General features: G+C 51.5%; 1 protein-coding gene across 4 annotated transcripts in view; it reads right to left on the bottom strand.

The window, feature by feature from the left end:
- Positions 1-24,614, bottom strand: part of GFRA2 (GDNF family receptor alpha 2) — a 97,182-nt gene that overhangs the window by 54,968 nt on the left and 17,600 nt on the right. For all 4 annotated transcript variants that reach the window (XM_042934661.1, XM_042934663.1, XM_042934664.1 and 1 more), the window contains 2 exons: positions 23,991-24,305; positions 18,316-18,399 (listed from right to left, as the gene is read on the bottom strand). In XM_042934661.1, the coding sequence (XP_042790595.1) occupies positions 18,316-18,399; positions 23,991-24,305 (399 nt within the window). The remainder of the gene's footprint in view (positions 1-18,315; positions 18,400-23,990; positions 24,306-24,614) is intronic.

Below are 24,614 nucleotides of genomic sequence, written 5' to 3'. Positions count from 1 at the left end.
ACCCACAGTGCCTCTTGTCCATCCTGATGACAGACTGGAGGGAGGCAGGAATCCAGCCCATACATGCCCACCTGAGACATTCTGGGGAGAGCCAGATGGGAGACCACCTAGCCCTACCTCTTGATTTTACAGCTAAGGAAACTGACGCACTGAGTGGGCAAGGCCACCCAGCACACTGGTGGTAAACCAGAGCAGGAACCAGGTCATGCCAACACTGTGTACACCAGAAGAATCATCAGCTTAGGTTTTAGGATGGATGAGCCTTAGCCTTTTCACTCATTCTTCATCTAGCCTGTATTTACTGAGCACCATCCACTTCATGCAAGGTCCTGGGAGGTGGTGGGGAGGACGCAAACTGAGGCAAGCTAACACCATGCCCCACACCCCGCCTCCCGTGGCCAGCCCAGGTGTCCGAGCATTCCCAGCACCATTCCTGGTGTTCAGGTCTCTTGGTCATTAAAGATCTAGCAAACCCCACCTCTGCACAGCCCTCTCTTGGCTAGGTGCTGTGTCAGATAGAAATGTGTAAGAGGAGGCCCCATTCTCAAAGAGCTCACAAATCTAGCTAGGAAACCAAGAAGCAGTAGCATAGCAGTTAAGACTGGGTGTTATAGAACTGAGCCATCTGTATTCAACTCCTGGCCCTGCTACTTACTAGCTGTACAGCTTTGGACAAATGACTGAATCTTCCTTTGCCTCGGTTTCCCCATCTGCAAAATAGTACCTACCACATAGCACGGTTGTGAGTGTGAATGAGATAGCTCATTTTTTCCTCTCTCCTGCATGATAATTTTGCTCTGTCTACTAGATCATCCCCATCAGCTACTATATCACCCATCTTTAAGGGAAAAAAGCCTCCTTGTGACCATATAGCCACCATTAAGGTAATCCTATTTTTCTGCTCTCCTTTAGAGCAAAAGCTCTCAAAGGAGTCATCCATACCAGCGATCTCTTTCTCCCCTTCTGGTCTCACCTGGACCCACTGCAGCCTAGCGTCTGCTTCCCCCTCTTGCCAGTGGTCAGGGATCCTGGGGCTTCCTCCTCCTCAGCCCATCTGGACACTAGACACAGCAGGTTACCCCATCTGGCCCTCTTTCCTCACAGTCTTGCCCTCTCCACTGGGCTTCCTGCTGCCACCCTGCATTCACCTTCACAACTATCCACCTTTTCCTCCAGGGCTCAGCCCCTCTTCTCTATGTGCACCCACTTCCCAGGGCACTCATGGCTTGTCCCCAGCCAAGCCTCCCCGTGAGTACAAGATTCACACGTCCAGCTGCCTGTTTACTTGCCCACTCTACCTGAAAGGCTGACACTGCATCTCAACCTTAACAGGCCCCAAACCAAACCCGCACATTCCCCCCAATGCTGTTCCCCCACCCCAGTTCCCCTCATCTGTATGAAAACAACTCACCCTCCCACTAGCTCAGGCTAAAATTCTAGGTACTCCCTTGACTCCTCTCTCATTCACACACCACGTCAGAAAAACCAACCAGTTCCACCTCCAGAATACATCCGGGATCCAACCACTTCTCACCGCCACCACTGCTCCCAGTGTGGTCCAAGCCATCATCACCACATCCTGGCAAGAGCCTCCTTCCTAGGCTCCCTGCTCTATCCTCGCACCCACCCCACCCCCTGCCTCAAAACAATCCTCTCATCGCAGCTGGAATGAACCTTCTAGAACATAAGGCAGAGAGATAATGCTCCTAGGCCTCAAAGCTTCCTATGGCTTCCCCTCATTCAGAGGCTTGGGCCTGGTCTTCAAGGCCCTATATCTGTGCTGTCCAATATGGTAGCCACTAGCCACATGTGGCCATTGAACCTGAAACGTGGCTAAACCCAAAATGAGATGTCCACACCAGATTTTGAAAATACACTCCAGATTTTGAAGATTCACTAAGAAAAAAAATAATAAAGCGTTTCATTAATAATTTTTTAGTTTGATTATATATTGAATCAATAATATTCTGAAAATATATTAAGCAAATGTATGGTTAAAATTAATTTTACTTGCTTCTTTTTACTTTTTTAATGTGGCTATTAGAACACTTAGAATTATGTAGATGACTCATATTTCTGTTAGCCAGCACTGCTCTATGTGACCTCACCTCCTCCTCCTGGTCACTTCCTCCATTCCAGCCACACTGGCCTCCTTGCTTTTCCTGGAATGTGCCCTGACCTCAGGGCCCTCGCACTTTCTGTTTCCGCTTCCTGGAAAGCTCTCCTCCATGACCTTTCCTCACTTCTTTCAGGTCTCTGCTCAAATGTTACCTTATCTGTGAATCCTTTCCGACCATATACGTAACAAGAAGTCACTCCCTTTACCCTTTCTCTGATCTCTTTTTCCCACAACTCATCACCATCTGCCAGAGTATACACTTCCTTAATCATTTGTTTGTGTTACATATAAACTCCATTTGAAAGCAGGGGCTTTATTGGTTGTACTTACTGCCAAATCCATACTTCCCAATGCCTGGTACATGGTAGGTGTTGAATGCAAATTTGACGAGTGAAAGAATAAATGTACTTAGAACAATATCTAATACGTAACAAGTACTTAGAAGTTGTTGGCTAATACTATTAAAGAAGCCAAACTGATGTGGAGCCAGCAATAGTGGTCAATACAAGGCCATGTCTAATCAAGTATCAATGTAAGGGCCCAGTCCAGAAGGACTCAGATGTGAAAGTCAGGAGACAATGGATGAAGACTGGGCCTCACCTCAACACCCTGCCAACAACAGCCCTAGAATGGCAGAGAAAGTTCCCTCTCTTCTTGTTGTGAAAGCAAAAGGGGGATTAAGGCCAAAAAGGAATCAAGGTTGGTTTTCAACTCTTTACTAAAGGCCTACTAGGTGCAAGCACTTCCCCAGAGACCCAGCTGGAGACAGGGGAGTGGCCCATGGCAGTGCTAAGCTGTGCATCAGGGAAGTCAGGGTGCTGTAGCAGCAGAGAGGAAAGCATCCTGCCCAGACCAGGGGCCACAGAAGCAGTGACATCTCGGCTAAACCTACAGGATGAGTCAGAGGAAGCAAAAAGAGTAGGAACGGGGTCCCAGGCCAAGGGAACAAAGAGCTGGGGCAACAGCTGGGAGGACCTGACAGCAATTCAGGATACCTGGACACAGAGACCAAAAGTGAGGCCCAGGAGAGCACAGCGAGAGCTTGTCCCCGGTGGGGTGCGGCCTCCCAAGCTGTCCCCTAAGCTGCAGCCAAACCAGCCTGCCCGCATCGAGATCCAAGGACACACATCCACACAAAGGCTATTCTGGGGACACCACCTCTACACCAGACAGGTTGTTCTTCTGTGTTTCTTGCACCTGTCAGGATGCTGGCGGGCAGAGGGGAAGAGCAAGCAAAGCAGCCTGGGGCGGAGGTGGAGGAGAGCAGAGAGTGAGGATGGAGGGGGCCCCCAAAGAGGAGCAGGGCGACAACGCACGCGGAGCAGCAGCTAATTTAGGCCCGCGGCTGCTTTTAGGTTCCCCAGGTGCCCTGTTCCTGCTCCTCTCAGCGTGTTCCTGAGCTAATGCCGCTGTAATTACAGCCTCAGTGCCTTCCATTTGTAGTCTGAATAGTGAAAGCTTGTGCTAGGGGGTGGGAAATGTAAACCCCTGGGCCAAAACTTGGTAAATTTCCTAGAAAAAAAAAAAAAAAAAACAATAAATGTGGCAACAGTAACAGCAATTGCCTAGTTACAGGGAAGATGCCCCTTCTGATCCTCCCTGAGCAGGTACCGGCCCTGTGGAGAACGGCCCCAGAAGCTGGCCCAAGCACGGCTTTCCCTACCAGTGAGGAGATATGTGCCGGGGAAAGGCAAGCCCACCAGACAGCCCCTTCCCACATCCACTGTCTCTCCTTCACCACTGAGCGCCCCTCCCATGGGTTCAGAAGGCTTTGTTTTCTCTTCAGGAACCCCTACTGGGGGAGGAAGGAGAAATGCTGGATTGCAAACAACAGCCTCACCCAGTGTGGGCCTGAGCCCCTGAACTAAAATGTGCAAAGGGCAGGGAGGGAGGCCCCTGCTACCCCACCCCTCCGTCCCCTGCAGAGACCACACAGGAGCTGAGAAGGACCCAGGAACTAGAAGTTCATCGTAGGCCTGGGCCAGCCAGCTCTCCACACTCACTCTGCTCCTACCCACGCGGGTCTCCCACGCCTGCCGAGAGGAGCCCAGCTGGGCCAAGGAGTAGATGAGAAACAGCTGCCTCAGGGTGTGTGAGTGGGGATTGAACCATGCCTGGTACTTTTCCAAAACCGCAGTGAACTCAGCCTCCCAGCTCCAGCCCCTGGGGACACGGCTTGGCTTTTTCACGCCCTTCACGCCCTTCCCTTCCTGTCCCTCCGTGACAGCAGGGCCAGGAAACAACTGCAGAAGGGCTCCCTCACCCCAGCGAAGCCTCACCCACCTCCCCTCTTCCCTCCTGGGGGGCTCCCCTGAGCCAAAGACCATGTGTCCCTGGATCGTCAAACTGGTATCTTTAAAATATCCGTGTGACACCATATGGAGATGGGCTCACCACACAGCAGTCAAATTTCTCTTTCAAATCTCTTAATTCTCAAATGAAATCTTTAAATTTCTCAATTGACTCACTTTTTTAAATTTTTCAATACCTACCCGGATTTGTCCTAAATGATAACATCTATGTTAGTTCTGCATTTTTCTACTATGTGTTAAAATGCACTGCTATTAAAATAACAACACTGGGTGGCTCAGTTGGTTGAGCATCTGACTCTTGATTTGGGCTCAAGTCATGAGATTGAGCCCCGCATCGGGCTTTGTGCTGACAGCATGGAGCCTGCTTGGGATTCTCTCCCTCTCCTTCTCTCCCTGCCCCACCCCCACTCACACACTCTCTCTTTCTCTAAAATAAAAATAGTTAATTAATTAATTAATTAAACAAAATAAAATTAAAGTATTTATTCTTATGCCCATCTCCCATTCCCTCAGCAGTGTGCCTGGTCAGTTCTGGTTGGTCTGGTCAGTGGGAGGGAAGTAACTGATTTACAGTCAAGGTTCTTAAATTTCATTGCATTGGTTGAGTCACTTGAAGTGCCTGTTACACGCAAATGCACAGGCCCCATGCCTTTCTGTCAAGAGCTCTATGGCTGGTCCCTAAGAATCTGGATTTCACAAGCTGCCCTGTGACTCTGAGGCTGCCTTCCAAAGTTGCAGAACCACTGACTTGGAGCACAGGCTGAGTTGCCAATGCCCATTCCTCAAATATGCACACATCCCACCCAGCACACCATTTACCAAGCCCACCCTCAGCAGAAGGCAATTTGTAGAGCATGCCTTCTGGGGCTTCACCCCCCGCTACCCAAACGAGAAGCTCATCAAGGTAGACTTTCTAACAACCAACAGGCCTCTCCCCATGGGAACAGAAATAAGATGCTCACCATTCTATGATACTTGCAGGCTAATGGGTCCTCAGGTGTTTCTGCTCCCTTTCTGGCCTTCCAGGAATCTGCCAGACTGGTTGCTTGCCCCTAACCCCTTTTCCAGCTGCAATGTCCAGCCCCAAGTCCACACTGAGCCCCTGGGCACCCACACAAGTATAAGACTCTGACGGCTGCAGGGAGTGAGAAACCTCCCATCCCACCTCGTTTGGAAACAGGCTAAAAGGAGTCTACCCTGGCCCCATGCAAACACAGCATGTATACACACAGAAACACGTTCATATATACAGGGGTCACAGCCACACTGGCTGCCTTCATGCACAGCCCCCAATTTCCTATCAACTGCCAGTCAGTCACACAGCTGTCAGTCAACAAATATTTTCAGATACTGACCACATGCTCTAGAAATCCAGCTGCGAACTGGAAAGACAGAGTCCCTTCCCTCCAGAGGCTTTCAGTCTAGTGAAAGACCAGTAATAAACATATAAATAGTAAGGTAATTTAAAGTGCTGATGGGTCACCTGGGTGGCTCAGTTGGTTGGGCATCCGACTTTGGCTCAGGTCATGATCTCACAGTTTGTGGGTTCAAGCCCCGCATCGGGCTCTGTGCTGACAGCTCAGAGCCTGGAGCTTGCTTCAGATTCTGTGTCTCCCTCTCTCTGTCCCTCCCCCACTTGCACTGTGTGTGTGTCTCTCTCACACACAAATAAATAAACATTAAAAAAATTAAAAACAAAAATAAAGTGCTGATAAATGCCATGAAGAAAATACATAAGGAAATTCAGAAGAGAATGACTGGGGTCTGGAAGGGGCTGTCCTAGGAGGTAACATCCAAGTTGAGATAGAATGATGGGCAGGAGTAAAATGTGCAAAAAATCCAAAGTAAGAGAATCCCAAGCAAAAGGAAAAGCAGGTGCAAAGGTCCTGAGACAAGCATGACCTTGGTGTGTTCATAGGCAAAAGGAAACATAAAGTGGCTGGAGCTTCCTTAATGAAGCAAAAGTGAAAGAAGAAGCCACAGGTGGTGGTCTAGGTAGAGTGGTAACTACAAAGATGTCAAAAACTGAGCCCATTCGGCAAATAACTTAGAGAGAAAACCAACAGGATGGGTCAGATGCTGAATAGGAAGAAAAAGAAATCCTGGAAAACTCTGAAGTTTTGGGCCGGAGCACCAGGTAGATGGTGGAATCACTTTGTGAAACAGGAAAGACCTAAAGGGGAGAAGGAGGGCAGAACTGAACACATAATTCTGTTTTCACTGAAGTTTGAGATGCCTACTAGATGTCCAAGTGGAGATACTGAAAAGGCAGAAGAATCAATGAGTCTGGATTGCAGAAGGTACATCTGAGCGAGAGGCATAAAATACCATGACTGACATGGAAGCTATTTAGTGTCATAAGACTAAATGAGGTTGCCTAGTTTGAGGGTGACAATAAAGAAGAGGAAAGGGGTCAGGACAAAGCCTTGGACATCATCATGTAGTGGACATTGGGAGGTGGTGGAAAGTCAGGAGACACTGGTGTCATGGAAGCCAAGACAAGAACTTCAAAGAAAAGGACAGTCAACTGAGTCCAAATAATTAGGGACATAAGGGTGAGCAGAGAGGCCATCAACAATGAGATGTCAACAAAACAAACTAAATAGGGATGGATGGAAGGCAGGAAAGGTGGGAGCTAAGGGGAGCCCATCTTCCCTGTTGGGCTATAGCCATCTGCACCATCACCTCCACACCCCTCAGCCTCATGAGGCCATCCACACCCAGCCACCACTCAAGATTCCCTGATTTTCCCAACACGGGGCACTCACTACATGTAAAGCACTGCTAGGAGAAATGAACCAAACCGGCAATGCTCCTGCCCTCCTGGAGCTTACATTCTAGTGGAAATGAAGAGATTATAATCAAGTAACAAATGGAAAATTACCCTTGGCCTGAGGCTCGCTCCACAGGCTTCACAGTGTCCCTGCTGGGGGCCAGGCTGGTGATTATGAGCAGGAACTCTGGCCCAACTGGGAAGCAGAGGACCTGGCAGGGGCAGGCAGCCTCTGGCAGTTGAGGCTCTGCACAACTATCAGAGCAAACATGTGCAGACAGGTTATGTGACCTCTTTGAGCCTCATTTTCCTCACCTGCAAAATGAGGATAAAACACCCAGGCTGCCTACACACAGGACTATGCTAAAGATTAGACTGGATAATGTAGGTAAAAATGCCTCACACAGTTTCCAGTCCATGGCACATGCACCATAAATGCTTGTTTAAGAATGTGTTCCCCGGCTGGAAAGATCTTCCCCCACATCTCTGTTTGCACATAACCCTGCTAAAAGAAGTCCAACCCATGCACCTCTTGCCCCAGGCTCACACACGACACCCAAAAGATAGAAGGGTCCCCAGTCACTCACTGGTGAGCAAGAGGCAGACTTCAGAGCACCCTCTGCTCATCCAGAAGCCTAAGAGAGCACCACCTCCAGGATCTTCCTCTCAGCTGGGAGCGGTGGCCAGGAGCCCCATACCATCCGCATGAATGCATCTGCATACCGTCAGCTTCCCCAAGAGATGACCTTGCACTCCCAGCATGCCTCGCCTGCCAGTCCTCTGTCCTCACTCAAGGCCCAGGGACCCAGCGGGACCGCAACCTTCATTCCCCCCACCGCTCAGGGTGCCTCCCCCCGCCCCCCACCAAGTGGCAGTGCTAGTCCAGGCTCCCCACCTTATATCCTCAACCTTCTCTGGGACTCTCCCCTCACCTCCATCCCCACACAACACACAGCTACCCCAGCATCCTCCAGGGTCAGCTGTATTTTTGGAAGCAGACCAACACACCAAAAGTCAATTTGATGAATGGCAAATTCACTGAAAATCGATTCCAAAATCGATTGCTTTTTGAATATCATTTTATATTTTGTCAAATCTTAACCACTGTTGGTATGCTTTCTCCAATTCTTCAAAAGGCATATTAGGCTTAATTTTGTGTTTTAAGCAATTAAAAATTAAAATTTCATTATTTCACACTTTAAGGGACTTTTTCAGCCACTTTTGAGGGTTATACGTCTTTTTAAATGTAGTTTGGGTGGGTTTGTTTGTTTAATTAGGATTTTTACCATGCACACACCAGTTCCCACAACAGTATATCAGCTTTAATTCTGTATTTATAACAATTAAAAGCCAAAATTGAGGCATTTCATATTGATGTGATTCACCTGTACCTTCATCAGCATTTTTTATTTTTGGTGAATGGATGCAGGATTGGAAGCACCAACCATAAGCTAAATTTTTTTAATGATTATGAAATAAACTCTTCTCACCATAAGAAGTCCTTCTTCACAAGAAATTCCAAAAGCCACCTACAGTTGCTGTTTTTACCTTGCTACCTCACATCCTCTTTTCCATCCTCTCCAAATCAAGCTTCCAACCCACAGCCCCACTAAGGACACTCCGGTCAAGGTCATTAGTGACCCCCATGCTGCCGAGTGCCATGGTCATGTCTCGAAACATTCCTAACTTGACCTCTTGGCTACATTTAGCATGTCTTACCCCTTCCTCTCTCCTGAGACCCGTGCTTTTCTTGGCTCCCCCTGGTACCCTTCGCACTGGCCTTCATCTCAGCCTCCTCTGCTAGCTCTTCGTCCTCTGCATTGGAGAGCCCCCACCTACCTCCCCCTCGGTCCACACACTCTCACTAGGTGACCTCATGGGTCCAGAGCTTTAAACACCATCTATATGCTAACGACTCTCAATCTATATATCAACCCTAACCTCTCCTCAGAACTCCAGGCTTACATCCAACTGCCTACTTGGCATTTCCAGACAGAGGTCTAAAGGTCTGACTAGTATCTCCAGCCTACTGTGGCAGACAGAGAACTCTCCTCCCCCTTCCCCATCCTGATATATGGCAGTCCCATTGTTGTTCAAGCCTAAATTACCACAGTTGTCCTTAGCTCTGTGCCACCACAGATTCCAGATCATACACCCTACTGTCTTAGGACTCTGGCCAGTGCAACAGCCTCTAACTGCTCTCTGGCTCCCACCGCTGCCCATGCCCCTCCCTGCCCCATGATCCACTCTGCCACAGCGCAAGAGTAAGCTTTCAAAAGCATAACTCGGGGTGCCTGGGTGGCTCAGTCGGTTAAGCGTCCGACTTCAGCTCAGGTCACGATCTCGCGGTCCGTGAGTTCGAGCCCCGAGTCAGGCTCTGGGCTGATGGCTCAGAGCCTGGAGCCTGCTTCCGATTCTGTGTCTCCCTCTCTCTCTGCCCCTCCCCCGTTCATGCTCTGTCTTTCTCTGTCTCAAAAATAAATAAACGTTAAAAAAAATTTTTTTTAAAAAAGCATAACTCATACTGTGCTACTCAAGTGCCTAAAATCCTAGAAAGGTTTCTCATCACTCTTAAAATGAAATCCACAGTCCTTAACTTACCTGCAGCATCCCAGTGATCTGGCCGCTGCCTACCTAGGTGCCCAACCTCCCAAACCACCACCTCCACCTCACTCGCTGGGTCCCAGGCCCCACCCTCCCTCACAGTGTCCTGCCCTGGGGACCTTTCCCTAGATGTGCTCTCTGCCATTCCACAGACTTCCCATGGCTGGATCCTTCCAGGGAGTCAGACTTTGGCATTCCCAATCTGGATGACCCACCAGCCACCTCTGTCCTGTCCTCCTATTTAATCCTTGCATGCCATTCAGCACTTTCTGTTGTTACTGTTAATTTGTTTGTTGGCTTGTTTTCTGTTTTTCTCTGTCTCAGGCTAATCGAAATAAGCTCCAGAAGAGCAACAGTCTCCCTTGCCTTGTTTGTTCACTGACATTTCCCCAGCACCTAGAACAGGGCACAGCACCCAAGGGATTTTCCTGGAGTCTAAGAATGAATTCACATACACACTGCTTCTGCAGGAGGGGACAGAAGCATCCAGAAGATGACATAACCTCCACACTGTAGGAAGCCCCAAAATACACATACAGAGGTTTAGTCCACTAATTATTTTTGTTAATCACGTGAAGATAGCCTTCCCATCCTCTAATGTCCCTCTGTATTCACCCCTGCACCAGTGTTCTCAGGGCTTCCCTAGGAGGTAGAAAAGAGGGCTGAGGGCAGTGATTGTTCCCCTGACAGAAGGGCCACATCACCCCCTCCACTTTTTCATTCCCACTCAGGCACAACATACACACACACACACACACACACACACACACACACCCCACCTCATACATACATACCACTCCATACAACCACACAAACACACACACCCCCACACACCTCACACACACATACCACCCCACATATGCATACACATACCAATTCATACACACATTCCACAAACACATAACATGCTCACAGTGCACATGCGCACACGCACGCACACACACACCTCCCTCCACACACTCTGACCCCAGTCAAACCTGTTCCTTTCTTTCAACAGCCTAGGGGTTAAAGGAGCGCATTAACAGATATGGTTGGAAGAGGCATTCCCAGGGCAGTTACCCAAAACCTGCCTTCCACCAGGATAAATCAGGTGAGTATAGTTCATGGCTAAGCCAGGAGCGTGCTCAGGGGGTGGAGAGGGAGACAGAACCTTGCAGAGCCATCTGAGAGCCTCTCAAGAGCAGAGACCCAGCCCAGAACCACCCCACATCCCCACTGCTGGCAGAGCCTGGCTTATATACCCAAGGGGAAACAAGTAGGTGCCCCTGGGAGATATTGTTTTAGAAGTACCAGAAAATGTCTTCACCCCAAAAGCCTCGTCCCAACCATGACATGTCAAATTTTACCATTACAAAGCGTTTCCTTGGGGTTAAACTTTGTTCTCTCCTGTTCTACTCATTCTTTCCTTCTTGCCTTCTTCTCATACCAATTTCTTCTTTGGACACAAAGACAATGAAACATGAAGTCACCAACACACCCCGCTCACACCTTAGTACAAGCAAATCCTCCCACCCAATGACAGGACCCCGAGTCACCAGCACTGATAGGAGAGGGGAAGAAATGAAACACAAGGGGGAAACGCCTTGGCACCCCTTGATGGGGAGGCTGGCCTCCTCCCAGGTGCTCCCACCTGCTGCTCAGCATGGCAGAGTCACTGCTCACCTGACCCCATCCACCTAGTCACCTCCCCTCTCCCTGTCCCCACAGTCCCTGTCTGCCCCGCCCCACACCAGCTCTCCCTGGCCACCAGATGAATTCTTCCTGAAAGGGAAGGTGTAAGAGGTGACAGAGCTGCAGCTAAAGCCCAATTTTCGTTGACACTCAGAGACTCTGACAGCTGTTAGAAGAAGAATGTGATTTTGAAATTTAAATAACACACTTCTGCATTCGGCTCAGGGAGACAACCTGAGGATAAGCAGTTTATCACCTAAGCCACTGTGCAGAGGGGCAGGGAGAGAGGCTGCCTGTTCCTTCAGTTCCTCCCCTGATATCCCCAAACCTCCCCTACTACCACCTCACAGGGGCTGCCTCAGAAGGGGGTTTCTGAGAGGCACCAGCCCACAGGCTGAGGCTGAGCCAGTAACGCCCTGGCTCACCCATCCCTGCTAAGCAACACGAAGGGAGGAGGGACTGGTGGCACGAAGGCTCAGGCCCCCCCTCAGAGGAGCAGGGGAAGGGAACAGGCCTCCCTAGGCACCCAGCAGAGCACTGAGGCAACCTTCACAGGGGACTGGCTCTGGAGCCCAGTACTAAGCCTCTCCCTCATCCAAGGGCAGCTCAGCCCCTCCCCAGGGACCCAGGCTCCCTAGCCAAGCAGTCATGCACAGCTCCATCCAGGAGAAGTCTGGGGCAGGAGTCCCAAGGGAAGAGACCCCAGAGAGGCCAATCTCCCATCTGCCACAAGGGTCTGTATTCACTGTTCTCAGAGCCCACCAGGCCCAGAAGATGTGTGGTTCCTTCATCATCCCAGGTGAGCCAGGCCTCCCTCTAGGCCATGACACTACCAAGAATGGCATTCCCAGGCCCCCATGTCTCCTCTTCCAAGACTTTCCTGATTTCCCCAGGATACTTGAACTCTCACGGCAGCACTTGGTCTACACTGCCACCAACAATAAGCCTCCTCATGGGTGTCTAAGTGGGTGTCTGCCTACCCCAGTAGACAGTGAGGACATGAGTCTGAGTCACTCTCAAGCAGTGTCTGACGCAGTATCAGGAACACAGAGAGCTCAATGTTTACTGAACAAAACATGTCGGTCCCCGCCCCATCTCTCCCATGAAGCACTTATGAGCAACCCGCCCTTCTGTAAACCTCAGATACTCCTAAGATGGAGCACACACAGGCCCCCTCAGACTTGCTTGGCCCTCTTCATCACCTTTCCTTGTCCAGTCTAACACCCCACACTAAGCCATTAGTTCCCTCCAGCCCTCAACAGTGCTGCCCTTGGCCACCATCTAAGGTGCCCCAGTACCACATGAGGAACCGTGCATGTGTCCCCACCAATCCTCGCCAGGCAGGCCCAGCCACTCCATCTTACAGGTCAGTAAATGAGGTCCAGAAAGGTCAAGTGACCCGCCCTGTGGTCTCCCAGCTGGTAGGGCAAGGCCAAGATTCAAATTAGGTCTAGCAGGCCCACCCACTAGTCTAGACCCACCCACTAGTCTATCCTCTATGGATATGTAGTAGGAGCACAGCACAGTGCTAGGCACCCCCAGACAGGCATGGATGCGTAGACACAGAGACCAACACCCACAATCACAACACGTCAGAGTGTGGTGGCATTCATCTGTCAGGGGCCACCCGCCAGGTTCTGGGCAGGGACAGGGTTCCCTCCACTCCTGAGCCCCCAAAAAAGGGCCACTGGAGCCTAGAACAAGAACATCCTTAGGCCTTTCCTGCCCCCATCCAAGCAAGACTGCCCACCCCAGAGGCTTACTGGCCAACTGAGGCAGATGCCGCCCACAGCTTCTTCCTCCAACCCACAAAAGGTCCCAGACCCAGATGTCTTGCCAGCCTCCACGTATCCCCATCCCTCCACAGTGTAGCTCAACAAGGCCAGGGTGGCTCAGCAGAAGCCCCCAGGTCCTACTTGCCCTGAAAATTGCCCAGTCACCTCCCACTCCAGCCCCCACCAAGCACTATCGTGGGTGGGAGGCAGCCTCGTATCACCCAAAGGCTTGCAACCATTTCCCAAATGCAAGCTTCCAGGCCAGCCCTGCCATAGCCTGCCATATTACCCTTAGAGAAATCACTCCATAATAAGTTTTAAATATTGTAGTGCAATATGCCCCAGCTCTGGGTAAGGATTTACCTGCAGTATCTCATTTAGTCCCAACAAAAATTAGAAGGTAGGTGTTTCCATCAGCCCCTTGCTGTGTAAGAAGAAACCAGGGCTTAGAGGCACCTGCCTGAGGCAGACACTGCACAGGAGTGGGAGCAAGGACTTGAATCCCAATCCAGTCTGTCCCAGTTCTCATGGTCTCAGCTTCCTTTTCTGTCAGGGGAAGAGGTGGGCCTAGGTGATCTCTGAGTTCCTTTATAGCTACAGAAAAGACAGGTTTGCATAAATATGCTCCACACGCATGCATCTGCTAAGGCCTGCATGGGATGGAGGCCCTGGAGGCCCCGTCCCTCACCAGGAATGCACAGCCTGTCCCTGAGGCAAGGCCCGTGACTTCGAGGGAAACCACTGCCTGGGCCTCCCAGACCCTTGCCCCTCACAGTGATGGCCTCCCTCCATGTGAACAGAGAGGTACCACTTCCCTCACTCTCCATGAAACCCTTCCACAACCTCTCTCTGCCTGAACGATCTCTCCTTCCCTTAAGAAGCTCTTCTTCTCTTCACCTGTTCCATCCTCTCCTGCAACCCCAGATGCTACCAGCTGGTATTCAGTATTCACAGGGTCATACCCAGGAATGGAGGGACTCTCAATTTCAGCTCCCCAAACCCCCTGTCCCCTACTAAACATCCTCAGCAAAGAGAGGATGACTAATTCTGTTACCCTACATCCATTCTCGGTGAATCCTCTGTATCAACACTGTCGGTAGGTATCACGTTCCCATTTTACAAACATAGGCACTACAGCTCAAGAAGGCCCAATGAGGCCCAAGATCACACTCCCCTAAGTGGCTAGGTTGGTGGGGCACCTGGGTGACTCAGTCAGTTGAGCATCTGACTCTTGATGTTGGCTCAGGTCAGAATCCCAGGGTCATGGGACCAAGCCCTGTGTCTGGCTCCATGCTCAGGATGGGGCCTGCTTAAGATTGTCTCTCTCTCCCTATCTGTCCCTCTCCCCCCCACCTCTTCCCCTCTCAAAATAAAAAAATTATAAGTGTTCAGGTCAAGATTCAAACCCTGGACTATCATTTCAAGGCCCACACTTTTTGTGCACTGGACTAACTCCCTAAACACTCCATTTTATGCTTGCAAGGGCAGCTGAATTGCTAGAAACAGGAAAAACCTCAGTTCTCCATGAGCACTCCCTTCCCACCTGGATGCCTCAAACATCACTGTGGCCATGGTTCGGGGCACAGCCAGACTGCTCTCCTCCTGACCTTAGACTCAGGGCTATCGGGACACCAGTAATCCTACTCCCAGTCACTGACCCTAACCCTAAGCCTAGTCTTTGAACTAGGCAGATCAGAGGGGAGGTTTGCCTTTACCCCAGGGCCTCTGGCATCAGAGAGTGCTAGAGGAATCCTGGCAGCTTTTTTGCCAAGAGAATCCCAGCAGGACTTTCTAAAAACCAAACAGACAGAGGAGTCCAGAGATAAAGAACACATGTTCCAGGAGGACCCAATGACAGGGGCCCAAATTCTTAGGCAGTAGATGTTAAGGATATAGTGGCAACTGAGCCCCAAAGATACAGGAGCACCCTTTTCTGAGTTCCTAGGGCCCTGATTGGGGGTATCATGGTGTAGAGAAGGGCCACAAAGACCTCATGCTCCCCACTCACAGCCTTTCCACACAGATGATGGAAGAGGCAATGCACAGTCAAATATGGGTGTATAGAAGTGGAGAAGGGCTCCATACAGTCCTACAGGGTGGCAGCCTTATCATCCTAAAGTGCCAGTGCAGATCTTGGGTCCCACAGGCCAGGCCTTCCCAGCTAGCAAGCCACAGGCAGGTGACATCTGTGCCCAGATACTGACCCTACGGGGCAGCCAGACAGGGGCCCATGTTCCCCTAAGCTCCAAGATGCTCTGCTCACCCTAGTATGCCAGGCAATAATGCCACTGTCTGTGTGTCTTGGTGGGAAAAAATTAGGGAGCCCTGCTCTAAGGTTAGGTCTTCCTTCTTCCAAAATGAAACATAAGGTCTGCAGCAGGGAAGTGACCTGCCCAAAGCCCCTCAGTTAATTTGGGTGAGAGAATGTAGTGGTACCCGGGCCTCCCAGCCCCCCATCCAGCCTTCCTTCTGCTGTGTGCCCCACCCTGGCCCACTTAGTTTCTCGATGGCCTGGCCAGGGCCCTCCACCCAGTTATGTGCCCAAGTTTCTCCGACAGGGCCACCCATGCACCATCTCTGCAGCTACTCTGGGTGGAGAGGGGTCAACAGGAGCAATGAGGGGGGAGCTGCCAAGACCTCGAAGGCACCCCTCCACTCTATGGGGAGTGGGCCCCAGAGCCCAGGGATCCAGGGTCATGTGGGACCCAGTTTCACCTGGGAAGTAGATAAAGAAAGCTGATTCAGTGAGCTGAAACCCAATCATTTCCTCATTTGTCTTGTCAATGTCCTTGTCCTGCAGAGTATCACGCCCATCGTATAAAGATTTTCTGCTAGAAAGATGTTTAGTGTGAGTCTGGGAAGCAGACCTCTGACCTTCATCCTTCAGGGCACAAGTCAAAACTATTTCTTTATTGGAGATAAACCCAATGACTCCCACCCATGTAGTAGTGCTCAGCTGGCAGGGTGGGGAATGGTTACATCAGGGCTGCAAGGCATCCCTACTCCATCATCACCTGCTGATGATATTCTCAACCTGCACCTGAGCCCCAAAACTGTCTCAAAAGGAGTGGCCAAAGGTGGATTTCTATCCAAAACTAACCAGGATCAGCTCTGAAGTCTCCATTTCATTCACCACCACCCCCAACCACCGCCAGGACCCAAGGGTATATCTAGATGGTCACCCTTTGGCCAGTGCCTCCTTTCTGATAGGGTTCCAGGATTTCTCCCACCAGGTATATAGGTATCTTCCCATCTCAATCCCTTAGAGCATGTATTCTCAATGGGAGCAGAGAGTATCACCCCCAACCGAGCAAAAATCGGTTCTTGGGTAGGCAAAAAAAAAAAAAAAGCAGGTATTCCTTGGCACTTGCTATGGACCAAATTGTGCCCACCAAATTCATATGCTGAAGTCCTAACCTCCAATGTGACTATACCTGCAAACAGAGCTTTTAGGAGGTAATTAAGGTTAAATGAGGTCATAAAGGTGAGGTGGTAGAGCCATAATAGAACTGGTGTCCTCATAAGAAAAAGAAGAGCTTTCTCTCTCTCTCTCTCTCTCTCTCTCTCTCTCTCTCTCTCCCCCGCTCCCTCTTTCTTACCCTACCGCCACCCCACCCTGTGAGGACACAGTGAGAAGGTGGCCATCTGCAAGCCAGGAAAGGAGCTCTCACCAGAAACCAAACCCTGCCAGCCCTTGATCTTAAACTTCCAGCCTCCAGAACTATGAGATAATAAATTTCCGTTGTATAAGCTCCCCAGTCTATGGTATTTTGTTATGGCAGCCAAAGCAGACTAAGACAGTGTTTCTCTACAGAGAATTGCTTTTCTCCTTAGCAGGGCCATAATGGAAAAAGAAAGTTTGAGAAACACTCTCCTAGAGAATTCTTCATTTGAAAGGGTTTAGGGTCTTACAGGAAAGTCTTTCATTTCACAGTTTAGAGTGCTGCTTCTCTACAACACTAAAGTTGTGCCCCCAAGAGGCATTTGGCAATATCTGGAGACATTTTTGGTTGTCACAACTCAGCGGACTGCTACTGGCATCCAAAGGGTAGAGGCAGGGACACTGCTAAATATCCTACAGTGCACAGGACAGCTCTTCCCACAGGAGAGAATTATCCAGGTCAAAATGTCAGTGGTGCTGCCATTGAGAATGGTTTAGAGCAAAAGAAACTTCAGGAGCCTTCACATTCTGCCACAAAACTTCCTAGAAACCTGAGGCCTGCAGCCTTGTCCTGTAACAGCCTGCCTGGCCACCTTTAAGCACCAGTGGTGGCTCCAGGAGGAGCTCACCCCCAGCCCCCACAGAGCAGTTCCCAAGACTGGAAGGCCCCCACCTACCAGTGCCTGAGCAGGGGCAGCTGCCCTGGGCCCACAGGTCTCCCAGAGGCCAGAAGGAACAGGCCAGGAAGAAAGAACCAACAAACTCATTGGACTCCTACCCAAGGACCATAGCAAGCAAAGCTAGAGCTTAACACAGTCCTTCTCACTTCCTGGGGGAGGCCAAGCACCAGAGAACCAGAGGCTTCATGGTGGAGTTCAAGAAGAAGACCCCTCGAGGAAGGAGAATCCCAGAGCAGAACCAATAATAGTGATACTACCGCCACCAACCACAGCTAATAGTTCCTATCCGGGACCCGTGCTGTGCTGCCCAGCAGCTCGCTGAGCACTTTACAATCATCGACTCATTTGTATATCATGACAATCCAAGGTAGGTATTGTTCCACTGCACAACTGAGGAAACTGAGGCACAGAAAAGTTGAGCAGCTTGACCAAAGTAGAATTCCAAAGTGGAAGAGTTGGGAATTAGAAAGAAGGACCCAGGAGGGCAAGACCAATAACAAACTAGGAGAGTGACACCAGGTTTCAGAGTCAAGACCTACTGCATGGTGGGCTCGTTCCACCACTCCACACACAACCTTGGGGGTGGCTGTTATGGTTTCCTCTTTTACAGATGAGGACCCGAAGCTCAGAAGCAGTAAGGGGCTCACCAGTGGAAGGCAGAGCCAACTGAAGGCCAGGGCACCTAGGAGGACTGGGAGGCCCCAGCAAGAGCCCACTTACCTGAGAAGATTGAAGCAAGCCTGAAGATATCCGAGAGGCGGGAGGTCACTGGCTCATAGGGTGAGGCTTCATAGAACTCCTCACCTGGAAGAGAGAACCAGTGTCAGGCACAGGCCCACCCTTCCTACAGGACTAGACGAGAGCAAGTTATGAATGAAACGGTGAGCATTTCACACAGGTAAGTTCTTTCTCACCAATTAGAGAAGTCCCCACAGCAGTTCAGTACTGCCAATACTCTCCTCTACTGACCTCCCTGCATGTCCAGCCCTTTCTAAGGCCTTCCAAATGCTTCTTGAAAGAAGGCACTGGGGAGGTGCCCATGGAAGGTCAGGTATAAATCACAGGATTTGAAGCCAAAGTCCCTCCAAAGTCATTCAGTGCAACTTCCTCATTTCACAAGCGAGGACCCTGAGGTGGGCCAGGGAGGTGAAGCAACCTGACTGAGATCACACAGCTACTCACAGCAGAGCTAGACTAGACTCTGGTCCCCTGACCCTCACACCAGCATTGTCTCTCGTCACACTAGGTTGGCTCTGCCCAGGCCACGTAAGGGCAGAGAACTTCCTCTTTGCTTCCCATCATGTCACCATGATAGGGCTGAAGGTCTTCTCAGTGGAATCCTGATCCCCAGCTTGTCTGACTGACTCCCTGCCACCTGATGGCTTCTCAGACTTCTCCTCGAGGCTTCTGGGTGCATCAGAGATTCAGTGAATGGAAAAGCAAGCGAGTGACAGGAGATAAATGGCACAGGGATGCCCTGGAGACCCACTGCCTCCTCATGGGGACTCCTGCCCTTTGCCAAAACCTCAGCAGGAGAGGAAATATCCTCTTGAGACTTTACTGTGAGGAGAAATCAATGGGTAATCACTCAGACTGCGTGTTTGTGTTGAAGGGGCGGGGGACACAGGTGATGACCCACAGCTTCACACATTGATTTCCTATCCACCCAGGGCCCAGCACCTAAAGAAGAGTACATGTGGGGTGGTATCCATGGGGGCCACCTGCAGGAAGGTGCCAGCCATCCAGAAGAGGGGGCTTGGAATCTGCCTGTAAGGGACGCATTCAGCCAGGCCCATGAGGTCACCCAGAGTCTAGCACTCCAGGCTTGTCCAGCCCTCTGCTGGTTCACAGAGAAAGGCATCTGTCTGCTATATCTGGCAGACCCCCCAAAAATGGTACAGATTCCCCAGATGTTCATTCTCTCCCTGGAGAAATGTCCTCCACCCTTCACTTTACCCTATACCCTCATGCTCTGCAACACCCAGCAAATGCGTTACACACAATGGGTGCCCAAGTGGTCTCTTACTATCCAAAGGTTATTCTTTCAGGCCAGTCCCAATCCCACCTTCCCCCTGGACTGTCACAGGGCTGTACCATCTCAGCAAACTCCACTCTACCCACAGACACTGGAGAAACTCCCGGTGGTGGGGTTACCAGCCATTGCTATTTGTTAGGGCCAAATAATACAAGAGCTTTTTGTAATAAAAATGATGTTACACTAAGCCTTCTATGTACCAGCACCATTGAAAGTGCTTTAGGTGTACTAACTCATTTAATTCTCTTGTCTATGAGATAGGCACTACCCTTTGTTTTATTGATAAAGAACTGGGGTACAGAGACATTAAGAAACTGGCCCAAGGTCACACAGCTGGTAAGTGCCAGGTTTCAAACCCAGGCAGCTGACTCCAGAGTCCAAGTACTGAAACATTATGAATACTGTCTCCAAAAGTAAAAGTGTTATTGAACCAAACTGTTCTTACACAAGTAGTGCTGCTGTTTAACTTTTTAGAGTCAGTCTTATGCCAGCCAGACTGCTCCCCCAGACCAGGTCCTTCCCTCCCTTATCTGGCAAAGCTAGGCCCGCGGGTATGGATCAGCTAGTATGACTGACTGGGGGTGGGATGGGCAGGGGTGGAATCTCTTGGGGAAAACAGCTTCTTCTAGGACTGGCTGGAAAAGGTCCATCCTATTTAAGTCAACCCATGCTGCCTGTTCCTGTGGCAGAATTCACCAGTGGGAAATCAGAGACCTGGCCACACGGGCATCCTGGCAACCAGATTAAACTAGATCTAGGATGTCACATTCCTGGGCCATGACCTGGGAGAGGCCTTTGCTCTTCACATCTGAAGGAGCAGAATGACCTCAAACTTTAGTGCCACTTTTGGAGAAGTCAAGAAGTGGTCTCAAATCCCCCATGCAGCCAACCAACAGTGACAGTGCCACCATGTAAGATACTGGTGGTTGTGGTGGTGTGACAGAAGGGGAAGATGAGCCTGAGACCACAGGATCTCTCCAGGGCAGCTGGAAAGGGGACTGGATAAGGAGTCCGGGGGGCCCTGGTCCCACCAGCCCCCCTCCCTGCACCTCAGCTTCCCCACCAAAGTGGGAGTGGGATGGAATGATCTCTAGGTCTTTGCAGTTGGGACCATCTAGGACCTGAGCAGAGGCCACAGTCCTGCCACCGCCAGCTCTATCCACTGCTAAGGACCTCAGACTAGGCACAGCTCAGCCTCAGGTGGAGGGAGAAGAGAGGAATCGCACCCACCAGCCAGGGCCAAGGAGAAGCCACAATCAAAGTCCAAACCCGCACAGATCTCTCCACTCCACAATCCCCCACCCTGCCCCAGGCCCAAGCCAGGTTATTAACTGTTATTAAAGAATAGGGAGGAAGTGCTTACAGCCTCCCCCAGGGAGACCACTCATCCCACACCATGAATAATTAACCCTCAGGTGGATCCTGTCACTCACAGGAACATTACCTGCTGTTAAAAGGCCTCTCAGCTTTCCCTGGCCAACCCTGGGCAGAAAATACCTCTGACTCCTAAGAGCCAGGAATGGGGGCAGGGTAGGTTTTGAGGAAGGAGAAAAGCAGGGAGTCTACTTTTCTAGAGTTGGCCCAGGGGAGGGGTCTCCTAGCCTGTATGCTTGCCAGCACAGGGACCATGGCTGAATCTGTGTTCTCACCTTCTGAAGCACACAGTCGGGGCTACACAGATGTTTGCCTGGTAAGGGAACCAACAAGCCAGCTCACGCCTCTCCAGGCTGACATTCCTGGGTTGAAAGGGCCTTGAAGACCACATGGCAGGATGCAGCATAAATGCACAGAACGCACACTGCTATCATCCAAATGCCTCACTGCCTGGCTGCAATCAGGAAGGTTCTTGGTGTTCTGACACGGTGATGCCAAAGGGAGCCATTCTGGTGGCCCTCAGGTGGCCCACCTGGCTCTTCCAGCTGGCAGTTCTGTCCCCTCCCCAGTGCATCCGTCCTGCAAGCCCTCAACAAGCCCATCCTGCAAGCCCTCAACAAGCCCACCCACAAGTGCCACCCAGCCTCCCTTGGGTTGAGACTGAAGACCATGGGAAAGAAAACAAGAAACTAAACAAGCCAGCTGTTGAATTAGGAACCTCAGTTTTCACGCACTACAGAGGCATCCTCCGGGTGAAGACCGCTCCTTGCCTTGCAGAGAATAAACATCACGCGCTTTGTGGCAGTGTTTCCCTCTCTGCTCACTTCTAGTTCTAGGACTCGAAGCTACTAGGAACAGGAGACCTACACATGAGGAATTACTTTGCTATTAATGGTGGTAACACTGTTCATAATTACATGCCCAGTTTACTTCCAAATTCAAGGCGGATTGGAACCATCTTGGCCACTGGTCAGGAATCCCTCATTCTCCAGCCTCACACCAGATCCCAGTTTCCTCCTTCCCTCCAGCACCCTGCTCCTCCATCCGAGGCTAATCAAGGGCACTGTTCCACAGTGCAGCCCTCTCTCTTCACCTCGACATCCCTATCACTCCCAGTCTACCTTAGAATTCAAGCTGCTCCACCCTCTCACCTCTTACAAAAGAAGTCATCCTTTGTTCTCCTCTCCTCTTCACACCAAAGTTCTAGAAGACATCCACAGTCACCACTCCCAGCCCCCAGCTCCCATTCACTCCCCAACCAGGCTTCTGCTCCCAGCAACCACCTACAATGCTCACCCCAAAGGCATGAGGGACATGTCCTAGAGACTGTGGACCCTCTCTCCTCCCCAGGTTTCCTGATATACCTCCCACCTCTCTCCCAACACCTCCCCCCAACCTCTGCAGGTCCCTCTCCCTCCCCTGCTGGCACATCTTTAAATGCTGGGAGTCCTGAGGGCTCTGTCCCTGCCCTCCTCTCAGTGTGTGCACACCCACTCCCATGGCCCCAGTCACACCTACAGGCTAATGGTGGCTCCTCAATCTCCATGTCCAACGCCACTTCCCCACCTGGGCTCCAGCTGTGTGCAGGGCATGGCCAGTGAGAGCCATGTGCCCCAAAATAAAGGAATCATCTCCCTGCTCTCCCCCCTTGGCTGCTTCTTATGAACCAACCCAGTTGCCCAAAAGAGAAAACTGCCCTCCTCGAGTCCTCTCTCTTCACCAAGACCTGTTGATTCCACCTCCTAAATAGCTCTTGAACCCTCCTCCCTCTTTCCTGCCACTGTCCTTGGCCAGCTGGCCAAGCTGCTGCCCGCCAGGTCCCACATCCCTCCCCTCTCCTCACCCCATCCCCACTTCCAACCCCCCACCTTACTACACTGAGTCACTTGCAGACCGGCAACTCCCTTCTGGGAGTCTTTGCCCAAGCTCCCCTCCACCTCCCACACTCTCCCCACATTCCTCCCTCCCCCCCACCGTGTAACTGCAGCTCACTCCTTAGTCTCAGATCAGAGGCTGCCTCTTCCAGGAAGACTCTGTAGATTTCATAAGAGGCTGCCTTGGGCTACCACAGCACCAGTGCTTTCTGACAGCACTCATACCACCAAGTGACAGAAAGCCCCTCACTTATCCACATCCCCCCACAAACTCTGAGCTCCAAGAAGCCAGAGGCTACCCCAGCTTGTTCTCCACTGTTCCCACAGGCCTGGCAGATGAGAACCTCTCAATAAACAGCTGTTGAATCAAGAAATGAACGTCTAACCAAGGTGGCCAATCCCCCTGCACTGTACACAAATCCCCCACACTGTAGTCTGGAGGGGAGGATGGGGGTGTGTGGAGTGGGTTGTTAGGGGAGGGAGCTGGTAAGGTGCCACCTTGGGACCTGAAGCGGCCTGCTGCCCACACACTGCCCCAAGCCCTATAGAAGGTGCCTAGGCCAGCCCTGCAGTCAGGAAGCCACCTGAAGAGCAGGTGTCCTGGCAGCAGGAAGAACAGAAATGGGACTGCCCTTCGCTGAGCGCCCAGGGCTTCGGGGAGTCCCAGGGACTGGTTTGCTTGGAAGCACAGCTCTGCATGCACAGGACCCACCCTCCCTTCTCCATCTGCCTGGGTACCCCAGCCTCCCCTTCTCTGTTACCACTTCACTCGTCCATCAGTCCATCCATCCTCTCCCGACCCTACTCTCTCCTTTCTCCAGCCTCGTTCTTCTCCCACCACCTGGCCCTGTCTCCTTCCCAGCTGTCACTCTCCCTCCTCCTCCATGTCTCCAGGCTGACTCCGACAACCCCTACTTCCTGTGTTCTAGGCCCCTGTGGCAGGGGGCGACAGAGAGTTCGCCAGTTCCCTCCACTACCAAGTCCTACCCTGAACCTGCCCCACCTCCCCGCCCTCCGCCCTGCGCAGCCCTCCCCACCACCCCCATCCCACCGCATCCCTCCACCCCACCCCCACCCCACCCCCACCCCCCGCCAGGCCCGGCTGGGCTTACCCTCGGTCAGCCCCAGGTGGATACTCCAGTAGATCTGCAAGCACTGCAGCTCCCTCTTCATGCCCCGCTTGCAGCGGCAGTCGTAGAGAGGGCTCTCCTGCAGGACCTCCAGGGCCGCCTGGCACTCCTTGTTGGCCAGCATGGTGTTGCGGTCCCGGCCCGCCAGGCACTGCCGCAGCGTGCGGTAGCGGGAGCTGCAGTTGGATTCCGCGGCGCACAGCTCATTGGCCCGGACGCAGTCCACTGGGGGGCGCCAGCCGTGGAGCTCGGGGCCCTGCAGGGAGGAAGGGCTGGCCAAAGAGCGGAGGGTCTCGTCTGGGTGGTGGGGAGGGAAGACAAGCATGAATGAGGGCCGCCGTCATCTCTGACCCAAGATGCAGGCCTGGGGGCTTGCGCCCTTCTGGGAAACTCCACACCCATTTTACTCCAAAGCACACCAAGGCCACCACAGAGCCGGTCAGAGGAAGAGCTGTGAAAGGACTCCAAGACACCAACACCCCTCCTCAAACCAGAAGAATTCGAGCTGTCATTCTGCCCTGGTTCTACCAGATTCCCTTCCGATTCCACCCTGTCACCCCACAGCCCTGGGCCCAGGAGCAGAGCACGGGAAAGCCAGAAGATCCT

Source organism: Panthera leo, chromosome B1, assembly GCF_018350215.1.
Source record: "Panthera leo isolate Ple1 chromosome B1, P.leo_Ple1_pat1.1, whole genome shotgun sequence".
NCBI lineage: Eukaryota > Metazoa > Chordata > Mammalia > Carnivora > Felidae > Panthera > Panthera leo.
The sequence above is the reverse complement of the archived record's forward strand: the minus strand, read 5'-3'. Positions and strand labels throughout refer to the sequence as shown.